This window comes from Perna viridis, chromosome 8 (assembly GCF_037379345.1).
Source record: "Perna viridis isolate PV_CMFRI_1.1 ecotype Kerala chromosome 8, ASM3737934v1, whole genome shotgun sequence".
NCBI classification, from domain to species: domain Eukaryota; kingdom Metazoa; phylum Mollusca; class Bivalvia; order Mytilida; family Mytilidae; genus Perna; species Perna viridis.
Genome location: NC_142452.1, coordinates 5524220 through 5547187, shown reverse-complemented (window position 1 = coordinate 5547187; position 22968 = coordinate 5524220). Strand labels below are relative to the sequence as shown.

The following is a 22968-nucleotide window of genomic DNA, read 5'->3' as shown; positions in this document are numbered from 1 at the left end:
CAAACACGATCTGCGCTTTATCCCCATGTACTGTGAGTATTAACCAATTATTGGTACCAGTATCGTATTGCATATCCCTGAGCGGGTGTACGTCAAAACATGGATGCCATAAAAATATAGTGCATTTTCTTTTTGCCTCTCTACAAACTAATGTTTTGTCAAAAGACATGAACAATGACTTAAAAAATAGAGCAAACATCACACTGTAAGATGAAGAACTTTTTTAAAAGAAAATCTAACATAATATCATAAAAATGTTCCACTGAAAAGGTTGGTTTGGTGAGTGCAAAACGAAAGTGAAAGTAGGGAAAATGGCTATTTATAGTTCAAGACTACTTTTCTGTCCAATCTTCGTGGACTCACCCTATTTTCTTTGCGGGAAATTATTTTTTCACATGTCCTTAGAAATGCTACATAAGTGAAAGTTTTATTGAATCAATTACATATTTTTTAAAAAATCCTGAAAATATGCACTTCACTGTAGAAGTCTATGGGAAAATTAATACGATACTGAGACCTATTACAAGACACTTGGAAATATAAGTGACGAGGGTGATTAAATCTCGCCACGCGAGATACAACGAGAAAGCGTGGATTCCAATCCTACTATATTTAATTTATATATAACTACTGGGTTCCAACGGTACTAAAAAAATTGCAGTTACGGCTTATGACTTAAATGCAAAATATATACCCCTACCATTCCGTGAAATTGCTTAAATAGAGTACTTATACTTCAGTAAAAAAATGGCTTATTTGGTATTTTCTATTTAGTACTATCATAATTAATATTTCTAGTGTTATTTTGATGACGCGTGACGATTGGATAAAAAAAAATGCTGAAATGTGATTCTCGATTTTTCCCATAAATGTCGCATTAATTCGACTCCTCAGATTATTGTTCGATCAACACGTCTCAAAATTGGTATCATTCGATAGATAATTCAATTTTCCACACCATAAAAGCACGAAAAAACTCATTTTCATGAGAAAAGTTTCTAAAAAAGTTAAAAGTATTACCCCTTTCCTTAGAAAACTGGCTTAAGTATCAAACAACTTCTCATTCACAACATACCGACACTGTATAATTTATATTTAAGGCATTCATTATTAAGATAAAGATGCATCCAACTGATCCGATAAATTCAGGTGTTTATATTTTCCTTGTTAGCACCAATTGAAAGCTGAGACTTGTGGCTGTCTAATATAACCTATTTATATATGTCAATTTACTTAGAAAGTAGAAGGTAAAATAATTAATAAAAAAAAGGGAAAAATGGGATTTTTGACTTAAAGAGGTATGTAAAAAAATACAAAAATGCTTCAGTTTATTTTTTGGCGACAAATTGATTCGTAAATGGGATGTCATGTATAAGGGTACCTAAAAATCATATTTCGGTTGATGAATGGAGATGCACGGGCGTTATCTTAGCCTACGAACAACATCTAGTGGTGTATGAATTGTAACCGACAATATGTACAGATAAGTCTTTTCTACGAGAGAAAGGAAGGCAGTACATACACCAATAGGTCTATTGCTATGTACCCCCCTCGTTTTCAAAATTTACTGCAAACGAATGTTGTTTTTTTTTCAGTATCTTTTAACATAAGTTGGGTGGGTAGGATAATAAATTGTTTCAACACCACTAATAGAATCCTAGTGTATGTCTCAAAAGATGGTCGATTTACTAAAGATTAGTTTTTAAGCCTATCCATCTTTTAGTTGTGTGGATATTGACTGTTTTGGACCGTGTGAAATTGTGAGACATGACTGAATCGCGCGTAAGGTTTTAGTAGTATTTATAACTGCAACAATGGCAATAATGAACTCACTGATGATTTCAGTTACCGGGTTTTGGAAAAATACATGTATACGCAAAACTATGGAAGTTTGTTCACGTTTTGGTCAAAATATTTTGGACATAATAAAGCCAAGAAAGGCTATTTGCAATAATAAAAATGCCACAGAAAATGGAGCCAAACTCAAAAGGACATTCTGGTGAAAGATGACGTTATACTCAGTGATAGTGATATTCATCGCAACGCCTAGCAACGCCTGGCTCTCCGATGTAGTGATCGGTCTGATCATTATTCTTTGATGCAATGGACTTGTCCATAAAGTAGAAAACGAGTGGTGGAGGATGGAGAAACCAAACACATCCGTCTGTCCAAATACCTAATAATTCCCTTGAACATATAACTGTAAGTTGCTTTGTCAATATTTATTGTTTTTCGAGGGACTTTAAATGTGATTGTTAATTTTATATGTTCATTATCTTTTAATGTCTGTTTTAGGGTGGTTTTTGTCGGTTGGTATAATAATATATGACGCGAGTGTGATGCTGTACTTGTTCGTAAAGTAGATATTGTAGTAATAATAATTCCTCAAATTGTAAAATATGACCACTAAATGATTATCAACGATTACTAACCTACAAAGACAAGGGAGAATTGCAATTTATTTCCTGTACGACAGACAACTTCCAACCTTAAAACCATAAATCTGTGCTGCCCTCTTTTGGTCTCTCTACCAAAGACGATGATTGTGAATTACCGTCTATGTACTGGATTCCTAGATTCCACAAGAATCCATACAAACAACGCTACATAGCTGAATATGCAAAATGTACCATTAAACCGTTTTCAAACTTTTATCCTCTATACTCACAGCTGTCAAAGATGGTCTCCAGTCCTACAACAACACTTGTTATTCCCGTAGTAGTATTAATTAAATGTGGATCCTGACAAATTCGAAAGATGTAGTGTGTACGGAAAACTGAAGGACAGCAAATATCGAATATGTTTTGACCTTTTTGACAATTTCAATGAGAAGATTAGAAAGACTGATGAGTTAAAAGGCAAAAAGTAAAAACTGATGTATTTGTTTTTTAATGTAGTAAATGAGAGAGTAATCAAGTGAACCAAGGTTATAGCAGCAATCAAAAGAATGTAATCCGGGGACAAAGACCAGACATGGAAAACAGACATACACAACAAAGAACATAAAGCAACCAAAATCATACATACAAAGTAACAAAAGTAAATGAGCAACTCGGACTCCACTAAAAACTAGGAGCATAGACCAGATGCACAGGTAGGGTAAGCGTCCTCTGCTTTTCTAGAAACAGCCGCCGAGTTGCTCATAAAAAGTCAAGTCCGGGGTAGACAAGCGAGGGAAGGAAAACTATGACCCGTTGAATAAATCAGTTTTCATGGTGCTGATGGATACACCATAACGATCCACAAGTTCATGATAACGACCATAAAACTTCTGTAGTGATGACTTCAATCTTGTAGCAACATAACCCTGTTCCAGAAGCCTATTTGTTAGAGTTCTAGCGCGATACAAAAAGTCTGCGTAGTTTCGGCAAGCTCTGGCATAACGTATGAGTTGTGATATGAACACTCCAATATTATACAAAGGAAAATAATTTTGAAATTTTTATCAAACATCTAGGTGAAAAGTTATTTAATAAGATGGCACCATAAATATTTTTGCTTTACTGCCTTGAGTTAATTCAGTTATTTGTTTTTTAGCCCTTTTAGGCTTAACTTTTGATACTTTTAATATCTTAATCGAAATCCACAATGCCGCCAAAAGATTGAAGCAATTATTGAAAAGTTAGTTGATCATTGGCGACTCCATCCTAATGAGAAAAAAGTTTACTTGGCGTCAGCCTACATCTATAAAGCAAAGTCGATTGGACTATTTTTTAGTAACTGAAGATATTTTTCACTTATGAAAAACACAAAGATTATTCCTGGTTATAAAACTGATCACTCTGCCATTATTATGTCACTTGCAGCTAGCCATGTAAAACGGGGAAGGGAACTTTGGAAATGTAACTACCAACTATTGAGGGATTCAGAATATGTTGCATTAGTTACAAAGTGTGTAAGAGACACTGTTTCTGAGTATTATCTCTCTGGTGACATTACTAATTTGTTTGATGCTACCTTCTCATACAATCATCAGCTGTTTTTTTGAAATCCTGAAGATGAAACTCAGAACTCTGTGAATTACTCATAGTATAGTATCACTAAAAACAAACAAGCTTAAGAGGCTACTTGTAGTATAGAACAACAGGTCCAAGACATTGAGCATGCTATGAACATCTCTCCCAGTGTAGAATTGCAAACATTATTGAATGAGAAGACGTTAGGACTAGAAAATCAGAGGTCTAAAAGGATAGAGGGGTTACTTTTACGATCACATACAAACTGGCACGAAAATGGGGACAAATGCTCTCAATATTTTTACAAGCTAGAAAAAAAAAATTATGAAAAAGACAATAACAGAGTTGATTGATCAGGGAATACATATTTCAGAGCAGTCAAAAATTCTTCTTGAACAACAGAATTTTTATGAATCTTTGTATTCAAGCATACACTCTGGTTGTGGAAATGTTTTTTTTTTAAGCTTGGTGTTAAACTTATACAATATCAAAGTGACATCTGTGAGGGTAACATAACATTTAATGAGTGTTCATTTGCACTAAAACATATGACAAGTGGTAAAAGTCCTGGGTCAGATGGATTTACCATTGATTTCTATAATTATTCTGGAAAGATATCGGACCACTTGTGTTTCGATCCTGACATTTTGGTTATGAAACAGGTAATTTTTCTGCTTTCCAGTATCAGAGTGTCATCACTTGTATTCCTAAAGATGGTAAGTACAGAAGAAATGTATTAAAAATTGGTGCCTTATTAGCTTGTTAAATACAGACATGAAGATAGCCTCTGCGGCAATTGCAAATCAGTTAAAAACCATATTACCCAATATCATAAGTGACACACAAAAGGGTTTTTATTAAAGATAGATTTATAGGAGAAAATACTAGACTCTTATATGATCTGATGCACTATTTAGAATATCATATGCCAGGATTACTGTTACTCATTGATTTTGAAAAAGCTATTGCTTCCATTGAATGAGAAGTTCTAGTTGCATCATTAAAAAGTATTAATTTTGGTCCATCAATTTGCAAGTGGTTCAAGACTTTCTACGTAGCTGTGTAATAAATAATGGTAATTTGTCAAGTTTCTTTAATCTTCAACGTGGTTGTAGACAGGGGGACCCATTGTCACCTTACCTGTTTATTATAGGTGTTGAACTATTAGCTATTAAACTTGAATCAGACCCAAATATTCATGGTGTTAAGGTACAAGAGAAAGAAATTTTATTAAGTCAATATGCAGAGGATACATTCCTAATGTTAGATGGCAAGGAGAAATCTTTATCAGAGTCTTTAAATGTATTTTAGTTGTTTTATAAGGCTTCTGGCTTAAAGATGAATGTATCTAAAACCAAAGCCATATAGGTTGGTAATAAAAAAAATTCCAATCATGTATTATGTTCTGATAAAAACTTTCAATGGTCAGTCTTAAATTTTAAAGTTCTGGGATTAGAATTTTCATTAAATTTAAATGACTTGCTTCATATTAATTTTCGAAGGAAATATCTGGTATATTGAAGTCTTGAGAACATATCAAGCTTACACTCCTTGGTAAGGCTACAGTTATTAAAACTCTTGCACTTCCAAAAATTATACATTTGTTAACAGCCTTACCCAATTTGTCTAAATAGTATAAATGAGATTAATTCTTTATTTTTTCACTTTATTTGGAATGAGAAATCAGAGAGAATTAAGTATAATGCACTTATTGGAGATTTCCAGCAAGGAGGATTTCATTTGGAATCATTTGCTTATTGCTTAAAGATTGGTTGGGTACGAAGGTGGGGGGGGGGGGCATGGCAGTCACTCTTACTCTCTGATTTAAGAATGTTTAGGGGTGAAAGAGTTTTTCTCTACAAAAGGAAAAGTTGAAAGAGTTGTCAACTTCTATTCACAATCCTTTTTGGAGAAATGTATTTTTTTTCAATGAACAAAGTGATGCCAGTTTGTAAGACATGTACAAGAGAAATTCTTTCTCTAAATATTTTGAACTTTGTACCTGTGCTTGATTTTATGTTATATGACAGTTGGAAGCACCACGGTGTTCAAGTTTCAAAGGAAATAATAAGCTTTAAAATAATAGATTTTTCACATTTCAAGAGTTCAAGAACAAAATTTTCACTGATAACTTTTTGAGCTACTATAGTTTCCTATCAAAGATTCCAAAGAGTATAAAGATTTTTGTTAAAGAGCACTGCAATGAGAAAACTTTTGTTTATTTTTAACTGACACATTTCTTGAACAGCTTCTTCAAGTTAAAAACACCCAAGTTTTTATACAGTCATCTTATTAGTAACATGTTTTGTCAGCCAATAGAAAAAGTTTTGAAATGGGAAGAACTTTTAGAATCAGAAACTGTAGACTGGCAAAAATACTTCATTTTAACAAAAACATGTTGTTCTGACAGTTATCTGAGAAGTTTTTAATGCAAATTACCACTTCATATTATTCCTACAAATTCCTTCCTATATAGGATCAAGCTAAAGCCAAGCAATCTGTGTTCTTTTTTGTAAACTAGATGAAGAAACCATCGAACATATATTTTATGATTGTCATTTCACAAAATATTTCTTATCATCATTTTTGCATCTAATACATTTGTACAACAGAGATTTTGTATTTACTAAGTAGCAAGTATTATTAGGGTTTCCTTCAGAAGATTTATTTTCTAATTTTTTGTTTATAATTATATGTAAATTAAAGGAAATTATACCAAAAATGGTTGGCCTCCTCAACCGTATTAGACAGTACCAATCTCTTGAAAGTTATGTCGCAAATAAAACTTGCACATTAGATAAATTTGAAAAATTTGGCTCCTTTACAAGCTATTTTTCCATCATAATTTTACTATACAGGAATTTTTTGTTATTATTTATCAATTTCTCTTTTCTTTCTTTCTTGAGTTTTATTCCAGTTGAACTTTTGTTCTTTAGATACATTGCAGTGCAAATTTATATATTACAATGAATGAGTAGTAGGTGTGATGTGAGAACGCAAATAGAATATATTTACTCTTTTTTTCATGGTATTTTGTAAATATGTTATATGTATCTATAAAATGTTTGCATGTTATTGATAATTTCTCCATTAAGACCTCACTGTACACCATAGTCAGGTGGAGATCTAAGGGAATTGAGTAAAATCCTGACTACTAAAAAACAAATTTAAAAAATCAATTTTGCATTGTAAAACGTACAAGTCAATAGCACTATTTTGCTGATTTTCCCCTTTTATGCACATTTTCTTGTTTTTACTGTTATTGCCATATGCGCGCTGATGGTTTTCTACTTGATAGACCACATAGGAACGGAAGCCTTGCTTACTTACTTTTCTGGACAATACCAACATTTGCCGCGTTCTTAGAGGAGAAAAAGCTCCAAAAGGAGGCGTTGTCTTTACAACAACAACAAATCGTTTAATAAACGGATAAAATACGCCAACAGTTTGCAGTGCTAACAGCACAAGTACAAAAACGGTTTGAGGGCCTTGGACAGACCCCACACTCTATTGATTCCAAACTTAATGAAACAAATCTTAGCTCTTTGCGACATATCCTCTGATTAAGACATGAAATTATCCAATTATAACCAAGAACCAGAAATAATTATTCTCTGATGACACAATACTGTTATTAGTATACCTATCTTTCATGAAACACACGACACAAGTTTTTTAACTGGTGACAGAAAGCACGAACAACGCATTGATAGAAAGTTGAAATGGACGACTCATTCTCCTCTAAAACAGGGAATCTTAACCTGTTGTACCGGTAGGGCAAGGGTCACTTGAAATGTTTTGGAAGTGTAGAAAAAGTAAGGGAACCATGGTTATAGCGGAAATCAAATCAATGTATTCAGACAAAGACCAGACATGGAAAACAGGCACACACAACAAAGAACATAAAATAACTAAAATGATACATTCAAAGCAACAAAAGCAAATGACCAACTCGGACTCCACTAAAACCTTGGAGCATAGACCAGGTGCACTGGTAGATGAAGTGTCCTCTGCTTTTCTAGAAACACACGCCGAGTTGTCCATAAAAAGTCATGTCCGCGGTAGACGAAAGAGAAATGGAAAACTATAATACGTTGAACAAATCAGTTTTCATGGCGCAGATGGATACACCATAGCGATCCATGAGTTCATGATGACCACCATAAAACTTCTGTAGTGATGACTTCAGTCTTGTAGCAACATAACTCTGTTCCAGAAGCCTATTTGTTAGACGTCTAGCGCGCGATACAAAAATTCTGTGCAGTTTCGACAAGCTCTAGCATAACGTATGAGTTATGATATGAACATTCCATACGCATGTACTGAAGGGATGTTGTCACAGATGAAAGAAAGAAAGGATCTCTCATCGACAGCGTTACAAATAAATGCTAAGGAAGTTCCAAATCCAAAAGTAAATTGTATACAAGAACTCAAAAACCAAGACTATCGAAAACGAAAGCCAAATCCAGCACCAAATGTTCTACAATATGTAATAATAGTAGCATGCATATAGGGGTTTCGAATTTCACATTACTGCAAAATTCGGGAAAAATATACAATCATGTTCAAATCAGATATGCAAGTCTGCCTACTAAGCAGGTGAACATTTTAGGAAAGCCCAGACTTATGATCCACTAGCAATGGCATGAACCAATTGATTTCTATTCAAATAAAACAAAATTGCAAATTTCGGTATGCTTTATACGTGTTTCAAGAATTATCCTCTCACCAGCAGCACTAGAGCCAATTACTTTGGAAGCTCAAAATAAAAATACATGTATTAATTGTATACAGATACCAAAACCCATACATACATCGGAAATGATTACCCTTATCGACTGCCTATTTAATCATTGTTAAAAGATAGTAACACTACGAATATTTACATTGTGATGAATAAATATATTAGGCTATGAAATCATTTCAATAGAGTTGCCTTGTTCGTCAACGTTATGCATATGACTTACCAAATGATGTTAGTTTTATTGTATATCACGTTTTTGGTCACTTTCATGGATGGGTTTCTGCTACTTCGCAGGGGAACGGCTACCACACTCTGTCATCAGGGCAATATCTTACAGTTGCTGAGTTTATGGAGGAAAAGTTGCAGCAACAGGAAATAAATTTTCATCAACAACACACGGATAAATTACGTCACGATATGAAGCAACAATTTGCCGTGCTTACTTCTCAACTTCAAACGCGTTTAACAAGTCTTGAGCAGAAACCAGATATCAGCAAAGTTGAATCAAAACTGAACGAAACGAAACTTGAACTCTTGTCGTTACAACAGAAGTACTTGACCCTCGAATACGCTCATGATATTCTAGTCAACAGTACGCTTCATTACAGCAAAGTAATGCAAAAATTGAAGGTCAAGTAAATTGTAAATTACAAGACAAAACAAATAGAAGTGAACACGGCAAATCAAAAATCATTCCGTAATGAGTTTTTCAACAGGCAACAGAGATAAACTTGGTTAAAAACATCACGAATAATATTTGGAAAAAAGTGTCAGCACTAAAGCAGTTGTCCAGTATCAAGCCGTTACAGGAGATCGACACCCTCCAACAGACCGTGCATACCTTGACCAGTCAGACCAATACATTGAGTCAGAAGGAACAAGCCCGGAATCAGGACTTCCTGGCGTTGTACAACATAACTGTAGAAACAAAGGGAAGATTAACCTATCTAGACTCTCGTGTTGACCGACGTTTGCAAGAACTCGTACAGAATCAAACAACAACTCTAATGCATTTAAACTGGACAATAGGCAACCAGTTTAGCAATATGGAATTAAGACATAATCGGTCAGTAAAAGATATAGAAAGAATGGTGGAGGAATCAACGAAACAGGCGAATAGGACACATGGACTGCTGCAGCAACACATTGATGTTAATGCTGAAAAGGGTATGTTTCAATAATTTCATATATTGAATTATTATTATTATACCCCCACTGCTAAGTGGGAAGTATGTAGTGATATGCAATCCGTTCTGCCTTTCTTTCTTCCGTTACCTGGGGGACATCTTCTCGTGCACCAATAAATGGAATTGAATGAAACTTTCAAATAATCTTTATCAATGTTCCCATTGTGCACTTTCTATTTTAGATTTTGATCCAAATCAATTTGGGGGTTTCCAAAAAGAAAACATGTACTCTGGTTTTCGTAATATGGGGACATTCATTAATTCTCCTATCCCACTTAATAGAATTGCAAGGAAACTTTCAAGTTCAAAAGTAGAACTTTTAGTTGACCTTGATATTTCTAAGTGCATAAAATTTTGGATTAAGTGTTAGGGAAACCTTATGCACAACAATTACCATGAAGAAGGGTTGTAATTGTTTGGGAAACGTACATCCACCTTCAGCAATTATTCGCAAAACAAGTATCAATGTCAACGGCACGATTTTTCCGTTGTGCACCCTAAGCTTTGACGTTAAGGAGAATTATGATATTTTTATGAGAACATCTGATGACTATATTATTTGTCAGAAGAAGATTTTTTTAAGTTGATGAATGATTGTTATTTCATTTACAACAGCTCCAGTGCCTTTTCGTGAGTCTGAAACAATATTGCCTAACAATAAACCCAAGCCTGGAGGCACACTTATGTTAGATATTAGTTTTAGAAAAGACTTAGTCAAAGCTGAATATTTTAAACATTTCATGGACAGTTTTTATCAATCAAGCAGAATTTGCAGCCGGTTGTTCTGATGACAAGGAACACTGGTAGTAACCGGTATATGGGGTGTACAATCAAAACGAAACTTCTGGTCAAATACATGAAGTTTTTGAACTGATAAAACACATATTCGAGATTTTCTGTAAATGGTACAGAGTTCTTCCTAAACCGTATGGGAATTCTAACAAAACTGTTTGTAAGATCTGGTCCAGACATTAACATTTGGATAAGCAATTTGCCTACAAAATACGGCAAATGACAACTGCTTCAGTGATGGCACTTCTTTCCTTATATTATTTGTGATGTTCTTTTATCAAGATCATCTCATTTGACGCATTACAGAGGGACTGGCAATTTGCCGTGTTCTCTTCTATTGTTTTGGTCTTGTTACATACTTGCCTTTGTATTATTGCACTTCTCTGCTGTAACGACGTATACGTTTCACTACATTCAGAAGCCCCCCCAAAGAGATTATTACTGACAGAAGCTCCGTAAATGAACTTGGTTTGAAAGCTGCCTTGTTGATAACAGAAAACTGAATTCTATATTATGGAAATTGTATACCACCTACTTGTCTTATATGGGTGGTTGATTAGAGAGGCTATTAGGAATAGTAAGGCGTAACCTCGACAATATTCCCTTTATGCGAGACATGATAGAATCATGCATGAGGATTTAGAAACAATCATATCTGCAACAATGGCAATAATGAACTCACGATCGTTTACTAACACCAATTACCAACATTCTGTATTGTCACCAAATGCACTGTTGATCCAGACAACGAGCAGTCACATTGATGATTTGAATTACCGGTATTTGTACAACGAGATGTATACACGAAACAATGGAAGTTTGTTCACGTTTGTTTTTATTGCAAAAATGTGTTAGATATAATGAAAGCAAGAAAGAAAATTTGCAGTAATTAAATTTAAAATGGAACGAAACTCAAAAGAACATTCTGATAAATGATGTTATACTCAATGACTGTGATATTCATTGCAATGCCTGGTTTATCTATGTGGTGACCGGTGTGATCATCTTTCCTTGTGACGATCGACTTGTCCATGGTCACAAAGGTAGATAAAGAGTGGTGAAGCATGGGGGATCAAAAACATACGACTGTCCAATTACCTAATGATTCTCATGAACATATAACTATAAATTGCATTGTCAGTATTTATTGTTTTGGAGGGACTTTAAAGATTATCGTTCATTACCTATCTGCATTATCTTTTAATGTTTGTTTAGGGTGGTTTATGTATATATTACTATTATTTTTTAAATGTCCATTTTCATAAATGATTTTTTGAATGTCCTTAGTTAATCATTCAACTTGATATAATTGTCTATTGTTATCAACTTAATTACAGATTGATACACTATTCTCAGTTTTGACACTATCCTTGAAGTTTTATCTTCCAAATTGTCACATGTCTTTTACTTTCGTTTTTTTCGGTTTCCTGGTTATCAAATATTGACTCTGAGTGTTGGTCGTGATGCAAAAAAAAAAGGGGGATTCGCCGATCAAACACATTCCCATATGATCTAATATCATAAACAGAATAACTTAATATCAAAATGTTTCCATAGAATTGTTTACTGGTCAAAGTGTTTGTAAATACCGATACAGCCGACAAAGTATCTAGTAATACGTTTTATGTTTTAGAAATACAAAAACAACTTTCACAATTTAAAGATATACAATAAATCTATTTATATATTTTTCAGTTGCGTTGCATTCACCGCATTTGTGCAATCAAATATAGATGATGTCGAAGTGGGCAGTATAATAAAGTTTACCAACGTGAAGTTCAGTACCGGTATCAACAATCTATCTGGTTATAAAAGTAGCGGTAAGTTTGTGTGTGAGAAAGACGGCCTGTACCTGATATCTGCGACTGTGATGTATAGCTGGAACGACGGAGAATTTTATACTTATGTCAACGGGAAGATGTACACCCAGAGTTATAAACATCAAGAGTCTTACTGGTGGCACTCCTCTACAGCAATCATAGCTATAGAACCATACACCAACGATACGGTGTGGGTACAGACTGGTGGTTGAAAAACTAGTGTACGTGGAGGGTTATATTCGATGTTCAGTATCATTAAAATGAAATGATAACCGTATATTAAGACGTGACTAATTGTCGTAAAAATGCATTGTTACATACAGTATGGAAACTTTCACTATTGTATTTTAGCAATTCCACAAATTGTAAAATATGACCACAAAATGATTATCATTGATTACTAAACGACAAGGGAGAATTGCCAATAGATTACCTGTATGACAGACGACTTCCATCTTTCTCACCGTACCTGACATTCCACAAGGATTATACATAAATTATCCTTCCGGAACATCTAGAGCCACCTTCTTTTCTTAGTGGTATTACTGTTGTTGTTTTTGAGGTTATTGTTTGATAAATTGATGATGATTAAATGAATATGGATAGTCCGTTTCCCAAATGACAACTTTCATCTGTCATAGAAATTCTTCCTCTTTCATCTGACCCTTAAAGGAGGAAGAAGCAGGAACAAATGACCCTTCCGAATCATCAGAAGTAATCTTCCATTTTTAGTGGGTTCGTACTGTTTATTCTGAATGTAAATTTTGGTTCCTTCGTGCTTTGCAATGAATCTTATTCTTCGTCTTAGTTCATGTTGATGTTTTCCGCTTGTTTTTCTTTTTTTCATTTTTCCCATTATTTGTATTTTCTAGTTAACTGATACATCATTTGAAATGCAGTCTAACCAAAACGTTTGTTTAAAGAGTAATCAAGGGACCCAAGGTTACAGCGGTAATCAAACGAATGTAATCCAGGGACAAACATCAGACATAGAAAACAGACATTCACAACAAATAACATAAAGTAACTAAAATCATATATACAAAGTAATAAAAGCAAATGATCAACTCGGACTGCACTAAAAACTGGGAGCATGGACCAGGTGCACCGGTAGGATAAGCGTCCTCTGCTTTCTAGAAACAACCACCGAGTTGCCGCGTATATAAATGGTGATATGAATTATTAATTTATGATTTTACAACACTAATAAACATTTATCATTGCTGCCATTTAATATGTTATACATTTTCTTTGAAAATGTAGATGCGATAGTCATCAACTGTCTGTTGAATCAGAACGATGGCGGGGTATATTAGGAAATAATAGAAAATGCAATCTTTGTTATTCTGACATTGGTGGTGAGTATCATTTTATTTTTACATGCGAAGCTTTACTAAAAGAGAGGTCTATTATAGAACAATATCTGTGTTGTACTATAATAGAATTAGCATGTACAAATTTGAAATATTATTTTAATCTACAAACCTAGTTAGTTTCGGGAAAGTTTTGTAAATTTATTAAGATAATCAATGTGCAAGTCAGTCCTCCATGTTAATACTTATCTATATTCCTATTTCACATATGTTATGTAAATGTGTGTGTTATGTTATATATACGCTCTGTAACTGTGTTATGGGTTTAGAGAAATAACGTATTTTAATATTTTGTTGATTTACAGAAAAAGTCAAGATAAAAGTTACTAACTTCACGTGAACTTGAGATACAGATCGTGCCTATTATGTGGAACTTATTGATGATTGTTTTACATATGTCTTTCATTTGGTACATAAACACAAACATGATATCAGCTAGTTTGAAATGTCATTTAGTATTTGAAGAGAGGATGGTCAGTATATGTAGACAGATACACCAGCCAGGAATGCAAGTTCTGTCATAATTTGTATATCTTTGTAAATATAAGTATTTTTAACCAAATGTCAGAGTATAAACATGTAGTATCTTGAACTTGGCCTTATATTTGGCAAGTTCAATGTAATTCATGCTTACAAAAAACTGAGTATAGAATTGAGGATTTTGTATTTTTAAGGTTTTTCAATAGATTGTTGACAAAAACGTACGTCGAAAATTAAGAATTTCAATTATTTTCCATGTTAAATATTTCGAAATTGATACTTGCATGATTTGTGATATGTGTTTGTTGCTATGAATGATACAAGTTCGTAGTCACTTGCATTGTGAAGCAAGTCTTTTCACGCAAGTAAATGTAGAAAATGCACCGATTTATTCATTTCGATAGTTTCTTTAAATAAAAAACTAAAAATAAGTTTATGGTATTCGGTTGTAAAAAGACATTTTCAATTTTTACCATAGCACATCATATAATCCTTTTTTGTAAGTTCATTCAAAGTTTCAAAATTTTTAGAGTGTTCCGTTGTAGTTATACAATACAATTAAACAATCTTCATGAAAAATTTATTGGACCAACTAGAGGCAGAGTCACTATAAGGATTATGTTCAATAATTTTACTATTGAATATATGAATATAGCTATGGTCTACAGTAATGATATACAGTGAACCCTGGCTTATCATGGAAAATCATGGTCACATATGACTAGTGGTCTTAATATACAGATTAACTTCAACAATAAAAGGTCATTTCGATCATACAATGTAGTATTTAAAGGTTGTTGCTGAACACTGGTGGTCGTTAAGACAGATTTGACTATAATGTTTTATTACCAGGAACCACATTATGTATTTCTTTGTAATGAGTTTACATATAGAGATATGTCTTTTTCCTTAAAATATGTCTATACCTAGTATTATTGAAAAAAAGTTCTTTATGATGGTTTTGTCAAGACAGGCAAATTTCTACAAAGCATATAAAAGCACATAAAATCATCTCAGTCACAATTTATCTACTTAAACTGTGCTTTTTATCTTTTCAGTTGCATTTACAGCATTTGCACCAAGTGATTTTGGCTAAAGTGTTGGCAGTATAATAAAGTTTACTAACGTGGAGTACAGTACCAGTATCAACAATCTGTCTGGTTATAAAAACACTGGTAAGTTTGCGTGCGAAAAGGACGGTCTGTATCTGGTATCTACTACTGTTGTGTTGGAGATGAAGGGATTGGAATTCTCTGTCTGTGTGAACGGGAACGTGTACACTAGGAGTTACAAATATCAACAGGATAATTGGGGGCATTCCTCTACCACCATCATAACTATAGAACTACAAACCATCGATACGGTGTGGGTAGAGACTGGTGGTACATCTTTTACTGTACGTGGTGGGTTGTACTCGATGTTCAATATCATTAAAGTGAAATAAGAACATCAAAGTCTATAATATTTTAGGACTCATTGACGTTTTTAAATTAGAAAAAGTAAATGTTATTGTCAGCAATTGATTCAGAATCATAAAAAAATTAATAAATCCGTGTTTATTACATTTCAATTGGTAGGAGATGACATTAAATTTGGCAATATAAATAAAAAGAAATGTACTAATTTCAAGAAGTTTCCACAACCTTATAGAAAAAAACTTTTATTTGATGAGTAGTGATAATGGAATATTAAAAGACAGAAATGTAACATCTATTAAAAGAATGCCTATTTGATTATTAACGTAATAACTACGTATTTAAACTGTGACATTAATTGGTGATAATTTAATTGTTAAACTCATTGTATTTTGTAAATGTACAATAAATACTTGTTTGTTTGTTTGTTTTTTTTTTTTATATTTTGGAACTTTCGTTTTTACGTTTGCTTGTATGTTTTTTTTTTATCCAAGTCGTATTTGTAGTAAGGCAGTAATTTGTGTTCATAAATTACGATTTTAATTAAGATTTATGGATTAAAAGAGAAAAATAGAGGTCATATTAAAATGCATTTATTTGAGCATTATACATGGTGTAAAAATAACATGATCATATCACAGGAGAGAGATATATAAATAACTACAGTGGTAATAAATTTTGGTTAAGCTATAGTGAAGCACTACTATGACAATCACTAAGGAAAGAGAGAAAGTAAATAGTATTCTAATTATCAGACAGAGAAGTTGCTTGCTGAAGCTAATGTATAATTTGCAGTATTCAGAAAGCACATATATTATTACTAGTTATAAGAGCTTGTTAATTTCCATAGAAATGCCTGAGAAAACGACCATGCAACATATCCTTGCATTTGTTTTTTGGTATTAACTTCCATAATATTTGTTATTGTCAAGAGTAAACACAAATTGGCAGATGTTGATCATTCCAAAATGCATTTCATTAGTTGCGGAAAATGCTAAATCAATATAAAGCAGTTGATACTGATGTCACCCATACAAATTATATAACCTTATATTATGTTATTTGTTAAAGAGATTTACTGCCATCAAATTAATTTAGAAAAGGACAAAACCAAAAAATCTAAGAAAATGTATCTCATACAATTAAACAAAACAAAAAAAAAACAGAAAAAAAATGTGATGACTACCTCACCAAACTTTCTAAAGAAGGTTCACAAACATTTACAAAACAATACAATAATACAATTACGTGAATACATAAATAACATTCATATTGCACTTGCTTGAAATTATGGACAATAACTTTTCTAAAATTGTTTACATTGGACTCTTATATACATTTGCATAATCCAGTTACTAATGATCATATATTAAAGAACAAGAACTGAACATCAACAAAGTACATGACAATCATAAAACAATGATCATATGTGCACGAAGAAAAGCTAGCATGTATGATATCAAAAACAACCCCCCTTTTTCAAAACAAGGAAAAAAATTATTTTATAAAAGCCATAGCAAAATCACTGACTAAAAAGCAACAACCGTCTTCCTATGATGCAACAATATAATGTATGATGTGGCAGGGGATTTTATTGTTAATGGCAGTTGTAATTCAGATTCCGATTCCACCAATAATGACTATTGTAGTATCTGAGGATAACATGAGACAGGTGAAATCTAAAACACTCCCAAATATACATAGAATCTCATACACCCTAAAATTAGATTCAGAACTGCTTGATCCAATTCAACATGGTTAAATTATTAGTATTGTTTTATTGACGCAGGAGTTAAAGAATCTTCACCAGCTTGAAGTCATTTTCCTTCATCTTGCAGAAAATTTTTTTATATATGTATTTTTTTGGGGGTGGTGGGTCATAGTATATCAGATCCTTCATTTTTATTTGACCCTTTCTTTTTTCATTTCCCTACCATGATTGAGTATAATGCAGATAATTTCATAAAGCTGGTAGTAGCATATTTTGGTTATGTCAGTACATAACAGTATATGGGAATCCTTAAAAATAATTACCTCAGTTTCTTGCTTTATAAAACTATCATAAGTTCAGCAGAAATTATGCAAAAACAGCAATACGATGTCTTTAAGTTACAAATAACAGAGCATCAATATCACGAAATACATATGTCATGATTAATACTACAATGTAATTTGCCATTTTATACAATAATTAGGGACTATCTAGATTTATCTTTAATACCAGCATGTACATATCAAAAAGGAATGTATTATATCAAATTAACTGTAGACCTATCATTGTATAAATATAGATTTAAACTGAACAACGATACAAACATCAATTGTCTATCACTAACTATAAGGTCAACCTTACTGAATTATATGTTTCACCTTTCTGACTACATCATATTGAATTTGAGTTGGAGAAATATTTTGGTTTTATTAATCTCAATACAATTTACTCCAGAACATGAATAAGTTCATTCCAAATGCAAATTTAAAATGGTTGCACTTGATACAACAGTAGATAATTAACCCTAAAAAGTTCTGGAGTTTGGATTGTAATTATATGTTTGACACAGAATGAATGAGATTTTACAAAATTAACATTGGATTTTCCCCTGTTTACAGTTTAAGATAAATAATGTAAACCTATGATTAGATTCAGCACATCAAAGTACACAAAGAACTCAATTTTGGCCAATAAGAAGCTGGGGCACAAATTTCAGTATTACAAAGAAATCAAGCAGTCAAGATTTTCAAAAACTGAACCCATTGAAATTGGTCACAAATTAAGTAGTTAATACAAGTTCTATAAAATGGTAGTTTTGCTTCTAATCCTAAACTCCTAAAATCCAACCCAGCCTTTAGGTCGTGGTATGAAACATTGCAGTAAAACTTGATCCAGATCCATTTATTTGTACTCTAAACATTTGTATATATACAATTTTTTGTTGGAAATTGTTTGCAGTTGCATAAAAAATGACAATGTCCAGAAAACCTTGTTGTGAAAATGACAATTATTCAAATGTAAGGGACATTACATTCAAATAGATAGGAAAGGAAAGCTTACAAAATATTTTGGCCAAATTTATTCATTTCATGTCAGCTGGACTTGTAAGGAGAATTATAATTACCAGTGTTTTAACAGAAGCAATCATGTAGTAAACTAATTTACACTAAAACACATTAAATATCAATATAATTGACTGACTGAAAACATTGCAAATGTTTGTACAGAGCAAAAAAACATGAAAATGACATTATAAGTTATTGTCAACATTAAATGTATTTTATTGCTTAACTCAGGTATTTATAACAAAACATCAATCTGAAAAAAGCTACCAAGTTTCCACTTCACAGGAAATATATTTTTATCTTAAACTAATTTCATTCTGAACTTTTTTTTTAATTGGGGACATTAAGAGAATTCTACAACTAATTTGTAATGACATTTATAAACAATTCTAAGTAAGTCCAGTTCAGAAAACAAATCTGGCAGCTAAACAAAACTATTTGTTATGAAAAAATACTTATAAACAGAAACTTAACAAACTTATAAATGACAGGCGGGAGAATACAACAATAATGAAAGACTATTCATCAAACGACCTAAGTGCGGAGAGATAATCTTTGTTGACTCCATAATCATCCCACCATCACAATTGAGCAGGAGTATATTTGTTATATTAATAACAAAGATACCATGGTTATAACAAATGGGAACAAAATACTTCAGGAAAACTGTTGTCAAACTCTGAGAAATATTCAATATTGGTATTCACAAATACTTGTTTTTTTTTGTTTTGTTTTTGTTTTTTTTATAAATATAGGACTCTTTGAGTGTCAAATTAAATCCAGAAATCTAACTAGCCAATATTGGTGATGAACCAGAATTGAATTATTTAGCTAGTTAGATATTTTTAATGTAATCAGTATCAAATGTAGACAGGAAAAATGTGTTACATAAATAATAAGTGTGTTAAACAATTTACAGAACAATTTGAATAATCGACATCAAATCATCTCATTGGCCTAAGATAATTGGCTGGTGCATAACCTTTGACCCCATCAGCATCAACAAACCACCATTCTGGATTGTTCTCTTGATCATGTTTATTTAAGACAGTAACAACTTGACCTTCAAACAGAGATAGTTCATTGCTGTTTCTGGCTTCAAAACTGTATGCTGCGTAGTAAAACTGAAAAAAAAATGAAGAGTCAAACTTGAATGACAAGAGAAAAACAAACATAACTCTTATATTATCTCATGTTACTGACTGTTAACCTCTAAATTCAACACAAGTTTTATACAGGAAGGAAGACAAGCTAAAGGCTGGGGATGCTAAAAAACAGTCATTGCAAAATTTTCCTGAAAAAAGAAACTATATTTTTAACACGAATATGACATTGATATAAGGTTTATAATATTAGGTTAAATCTTGAGGTTTTTTGAACAAACTGGCAAAATCTAGTAGTAGAAAAAACAACTAATATTGTGAGTAGTAGCACAGTACAAAGAGGTCATCACAGCATATGCCACAATTAGTGTCAAAAGGTTTAATTCAAAATAATCATAAAATGACTAATCTTCATCAGAAGCCATTAGTACACTAGCAAATTTACACAAGTTCAGTACAGTTTTTAATCCTTGATAACCTGATAAAATAGTTCTCATTTACTCTTTCCATTCATTTATTTAACTGGGGAAATTTGATTATACTCGGCATCACATAAATAACATACTGTTAAAATTTGAATACAAATATTTTCTACGACTTTATTGACACCAACCGTCGTTTAAATTGTCTTAAATGACTTGCTCGTTCGTTTAGCCAAACGGCTTCTCCCTGAACAAGTCGCTTATTAGCTTAAATCATGTGTAACAAATCCTTACGGGAAAATCCCATCTAACATCCGCCATGTTGGTTTTTACGGGACGACTTGTTTACAAATGAAGTTCGTAAGTTCCCGTCGAACTCCGGTGACAATTGTCTGCTTGATCAACTTCTCGGTATTGTACGTTGTTCGTGTAAAATAAATCCGAGATATCCGATATAACGCCGAAATGCATTCTGGGTTCTTCGGTTTTTGGACAAACCATTTAAACATAAACAACATCTCCTAGCAACCCAATCACTGTAAACATGGCCGACTTTTTACAATGTAAATATTGGCACCGAGAATTAAAATCTGACCAGAATTTAACAATTCAATATTTAGGGAGAAGCCGTTTGGCTAAACGAATGAGCAAGTCATTTAAGACAATTTAAACGACGGTAGGTGTCAATAAAGTCACAGAAAATATTTTTATTCAAATTTTAACAGTATGTTATTTTTGTGACGCCGAGTACAGTCATTAACAACTTTATACTAATAGAACTATTCTTACCTCTTCAGAGGATATATTGGGACTCATATCCTCATCTAATGCAAACTCTAATTCATCATCATCAGGGTTGGCAAGACTTTCTTCTTCAATAGAATAGCTTGATACAGAAATTTGTGGAGAGGTTTGTGGAGATTTCTGACCAATAGGAACACTTGTTACATCCGAGTGTAACTGGTCATTTGTAGGGTTTCTGTCATAAAGTGTACTTGTTGAGGTATTGAGCAATATTAATACTGTCTTTGGCACAAATCCTTTGGTAGCTACAAAGAAAAAACAATAGGATTATAGGACTATAATTCCATAATCCCTATAACTGATCGAAGTATTTTCAAAATGATATAATTTGTTTCTTTTTTGTTTTTGTTTAACATATTTACATTTCATAACAATGACAAACTGATTTCATAACAATACATACAGAATAGTAAAATTTATAATCTTGACAGGAAGTAGCACAAAAAGCATAAGGCAAGATAAAAGTCTTGTCAAGTCATTCAAAACTATAATATCATCCCAGTTACTTGATAAAGAGTAATTCAGACAGCAGGGACAATCAGTAAATATTTATCTCAATGATAAAAAAATACATGTGCCTCGACAAGAATCAAGATCTGTTTAAACCGACATAAAAGTCAACTGACCTCCATTATCTACAAACCATCTCTCCTTGTTACCCATGGGGTCTTTGTCCATAACCAGACCAACATACATCCCCTCTGATACAGAAAGGTCCATCATCTCTGAGGCCTGATACGTCAATGTAACTTGGTACACTTTATCAGGGTATTTTTGCCGTATATAGGCTCTCTGACTATCACTTTGTTCTGCAGAGGACTCCTGATGAACAAATACATGGTTACATGTTACAACAATTGAGAAGTATTAAGACTGATACAGCCATAACTATATTCTATCTTATATTTTCTGTGTCAGTGTTAGATATTGTACATACAGTTTTTAAATAATACAACACAGGCAATGTATTTAAAGTTATCCATTTAACATGTAAAAAATTTACTTCATGTAAATTAATAACTAAAATGCTTCTAGAAAGTTATAACACAAAGAATGGTCAAAACTTTTGACAGATATAGTTTCTGTAAAGTGTCCTCAAGATTGTAATGAACAGAGAAGAATTGACAGCAGTATGGTTATATCGCTACTTTAATGTAATGGTGAGTAGAATATTAAATAGCAATCTTCTTTTACTTAGCACCATCCATACTTTGACTAGTCTGAGTTTTAACAATCTTTGTGTTAAAATATCAAACATTACAGAGTTTGCCAAATAAAAAGTTAGAGATTTATCCGTACTGCAGAGTCCTGTAACTTTTCTAATGATTTTCAGGTTGTAATTGTGCATGTTGCTTCTATTAGTTTGATTTTTAATTCATATTTTGTAAATACTGATACCAGTTTTATTACAAAAATTTTTTGACCTTTTTACATGACAAACACTGTGTTGTTGACATTTTGAGCTGTATACATCTGAAATCAAGTGAGACAAGAGTGTGGGTGGAGCTTGTGTTACTGTTGAAAAGGAATGGTAGTAGACATGTAATTTTCCTACAGAATGATGGAAAGTATCACTATCTAAAGAGGAGAGTTGTAAGATCAGACTTCAGACATGACAGAAAAGATTTAACAGGCTAATACATGCATTATCCCAGGCCAGCAGATGTATATATGGACACCAAAAGATAGTAATTACTTCTCTGATCATGATCTTTAACCCAGGCCACAAAGATAATACAAAGATAATACATGTAATTACATCTTTTATAACCAACAAATAAATATAGTCAACATTTGAATGATAGGGAAACATAA

At 32.7% G+C, this 22968-nt stretch overlaps 2 protein-coding genes and 1 long non-coding RNA gene across 6 annotated transcripts in view; 2 read left to right on the top strand and 1 right to left on the bottom strand.

Moving 5' to 3' along the window:
* Positions 1-2052: 2052 nt before the first annotated feature.
* On the top strand, positions 2053-2876 carry LOC148609069 (uncharacterized). The gene is made up of 2 exons (XR_015914751.1): positions 2053-2202; positions 2671-2876. It is a non-coding gene; the product is annotated as an uncharacterized LOC148609069 (long non-coding RNA).
* A 5410-nt stretch (positions 2877-8286) lies between these two features.
* Positions 8287-13857, top strand: LOC148609068 (uncharacterized). Its single transcript, XM_088541212.1, has 5 exons — positions 8287-8367; positions 8995-9292; positions 9406-9867; positions 12375-13234; positions 13763-13857. Exons 1-4 carry the CDS (start codon positions 8287-8289, stop codon positions 12410-12412), a joined length of 879 nt encoding a protein of 292 aa, XP_088397338.1. The 3' UTR covers positions 12413-13234; positions 13763-13857.
* Positions 13858-16344: 2487 nt separating this feature from the next.
* Positions 16345-22968, bottom strand: part of LOC148609067 (dynamin-binding protein-like) — a 35875-nt gene continuing 29251 nt past the window's right edge. For all 4 annotated transcript variants that reach the window (XM_088542273.1, XM_088542275.1, XM_088542272.1 and 1 more), the window contains 3 exons: positions 21780-21975; positions 21139-21398; positions 16345-19948 (listed from right to left, as the gene is read on the bottom strand). In XM_088542273.1, the coding sequence (XP_088398399.1) occupies positions 19769-19948; positions 21139-21398; positions 21780-21975 (636 nt within the window). In that variant the 3' untranslated portion in view covers positions 16345-19768. The remainder of the gene's footprint in view (positions 19949-21138; positions 21399-21779; positions 21976-22968) is intronic.

Excerpts from the sequence above, each read along its gene's own strand:
- LOC148609068 (XM_088541212.1), top strand. The coding sequence starts at position 8,287 with ATGTTGTCACAGATGAAAGAAAGAAAGGATCTCTCATCGACAGCGTTA. Across the intron at positions 9,293-9,405 it reads TCATGATATTCTAGTCAACA|TTTTTCAACAGGCAACAGAG; the intron begins GTACGCTTCATT and ends TTCCGTAATGAG. Across the intron at positions 9,868-12,374 it reads TGATGTTAATGCTGAAAAGG|TTGCGTTGCATTCACCGCAT; the intron begins GTATGTTTCAAT and ends TATATTTTTCAG.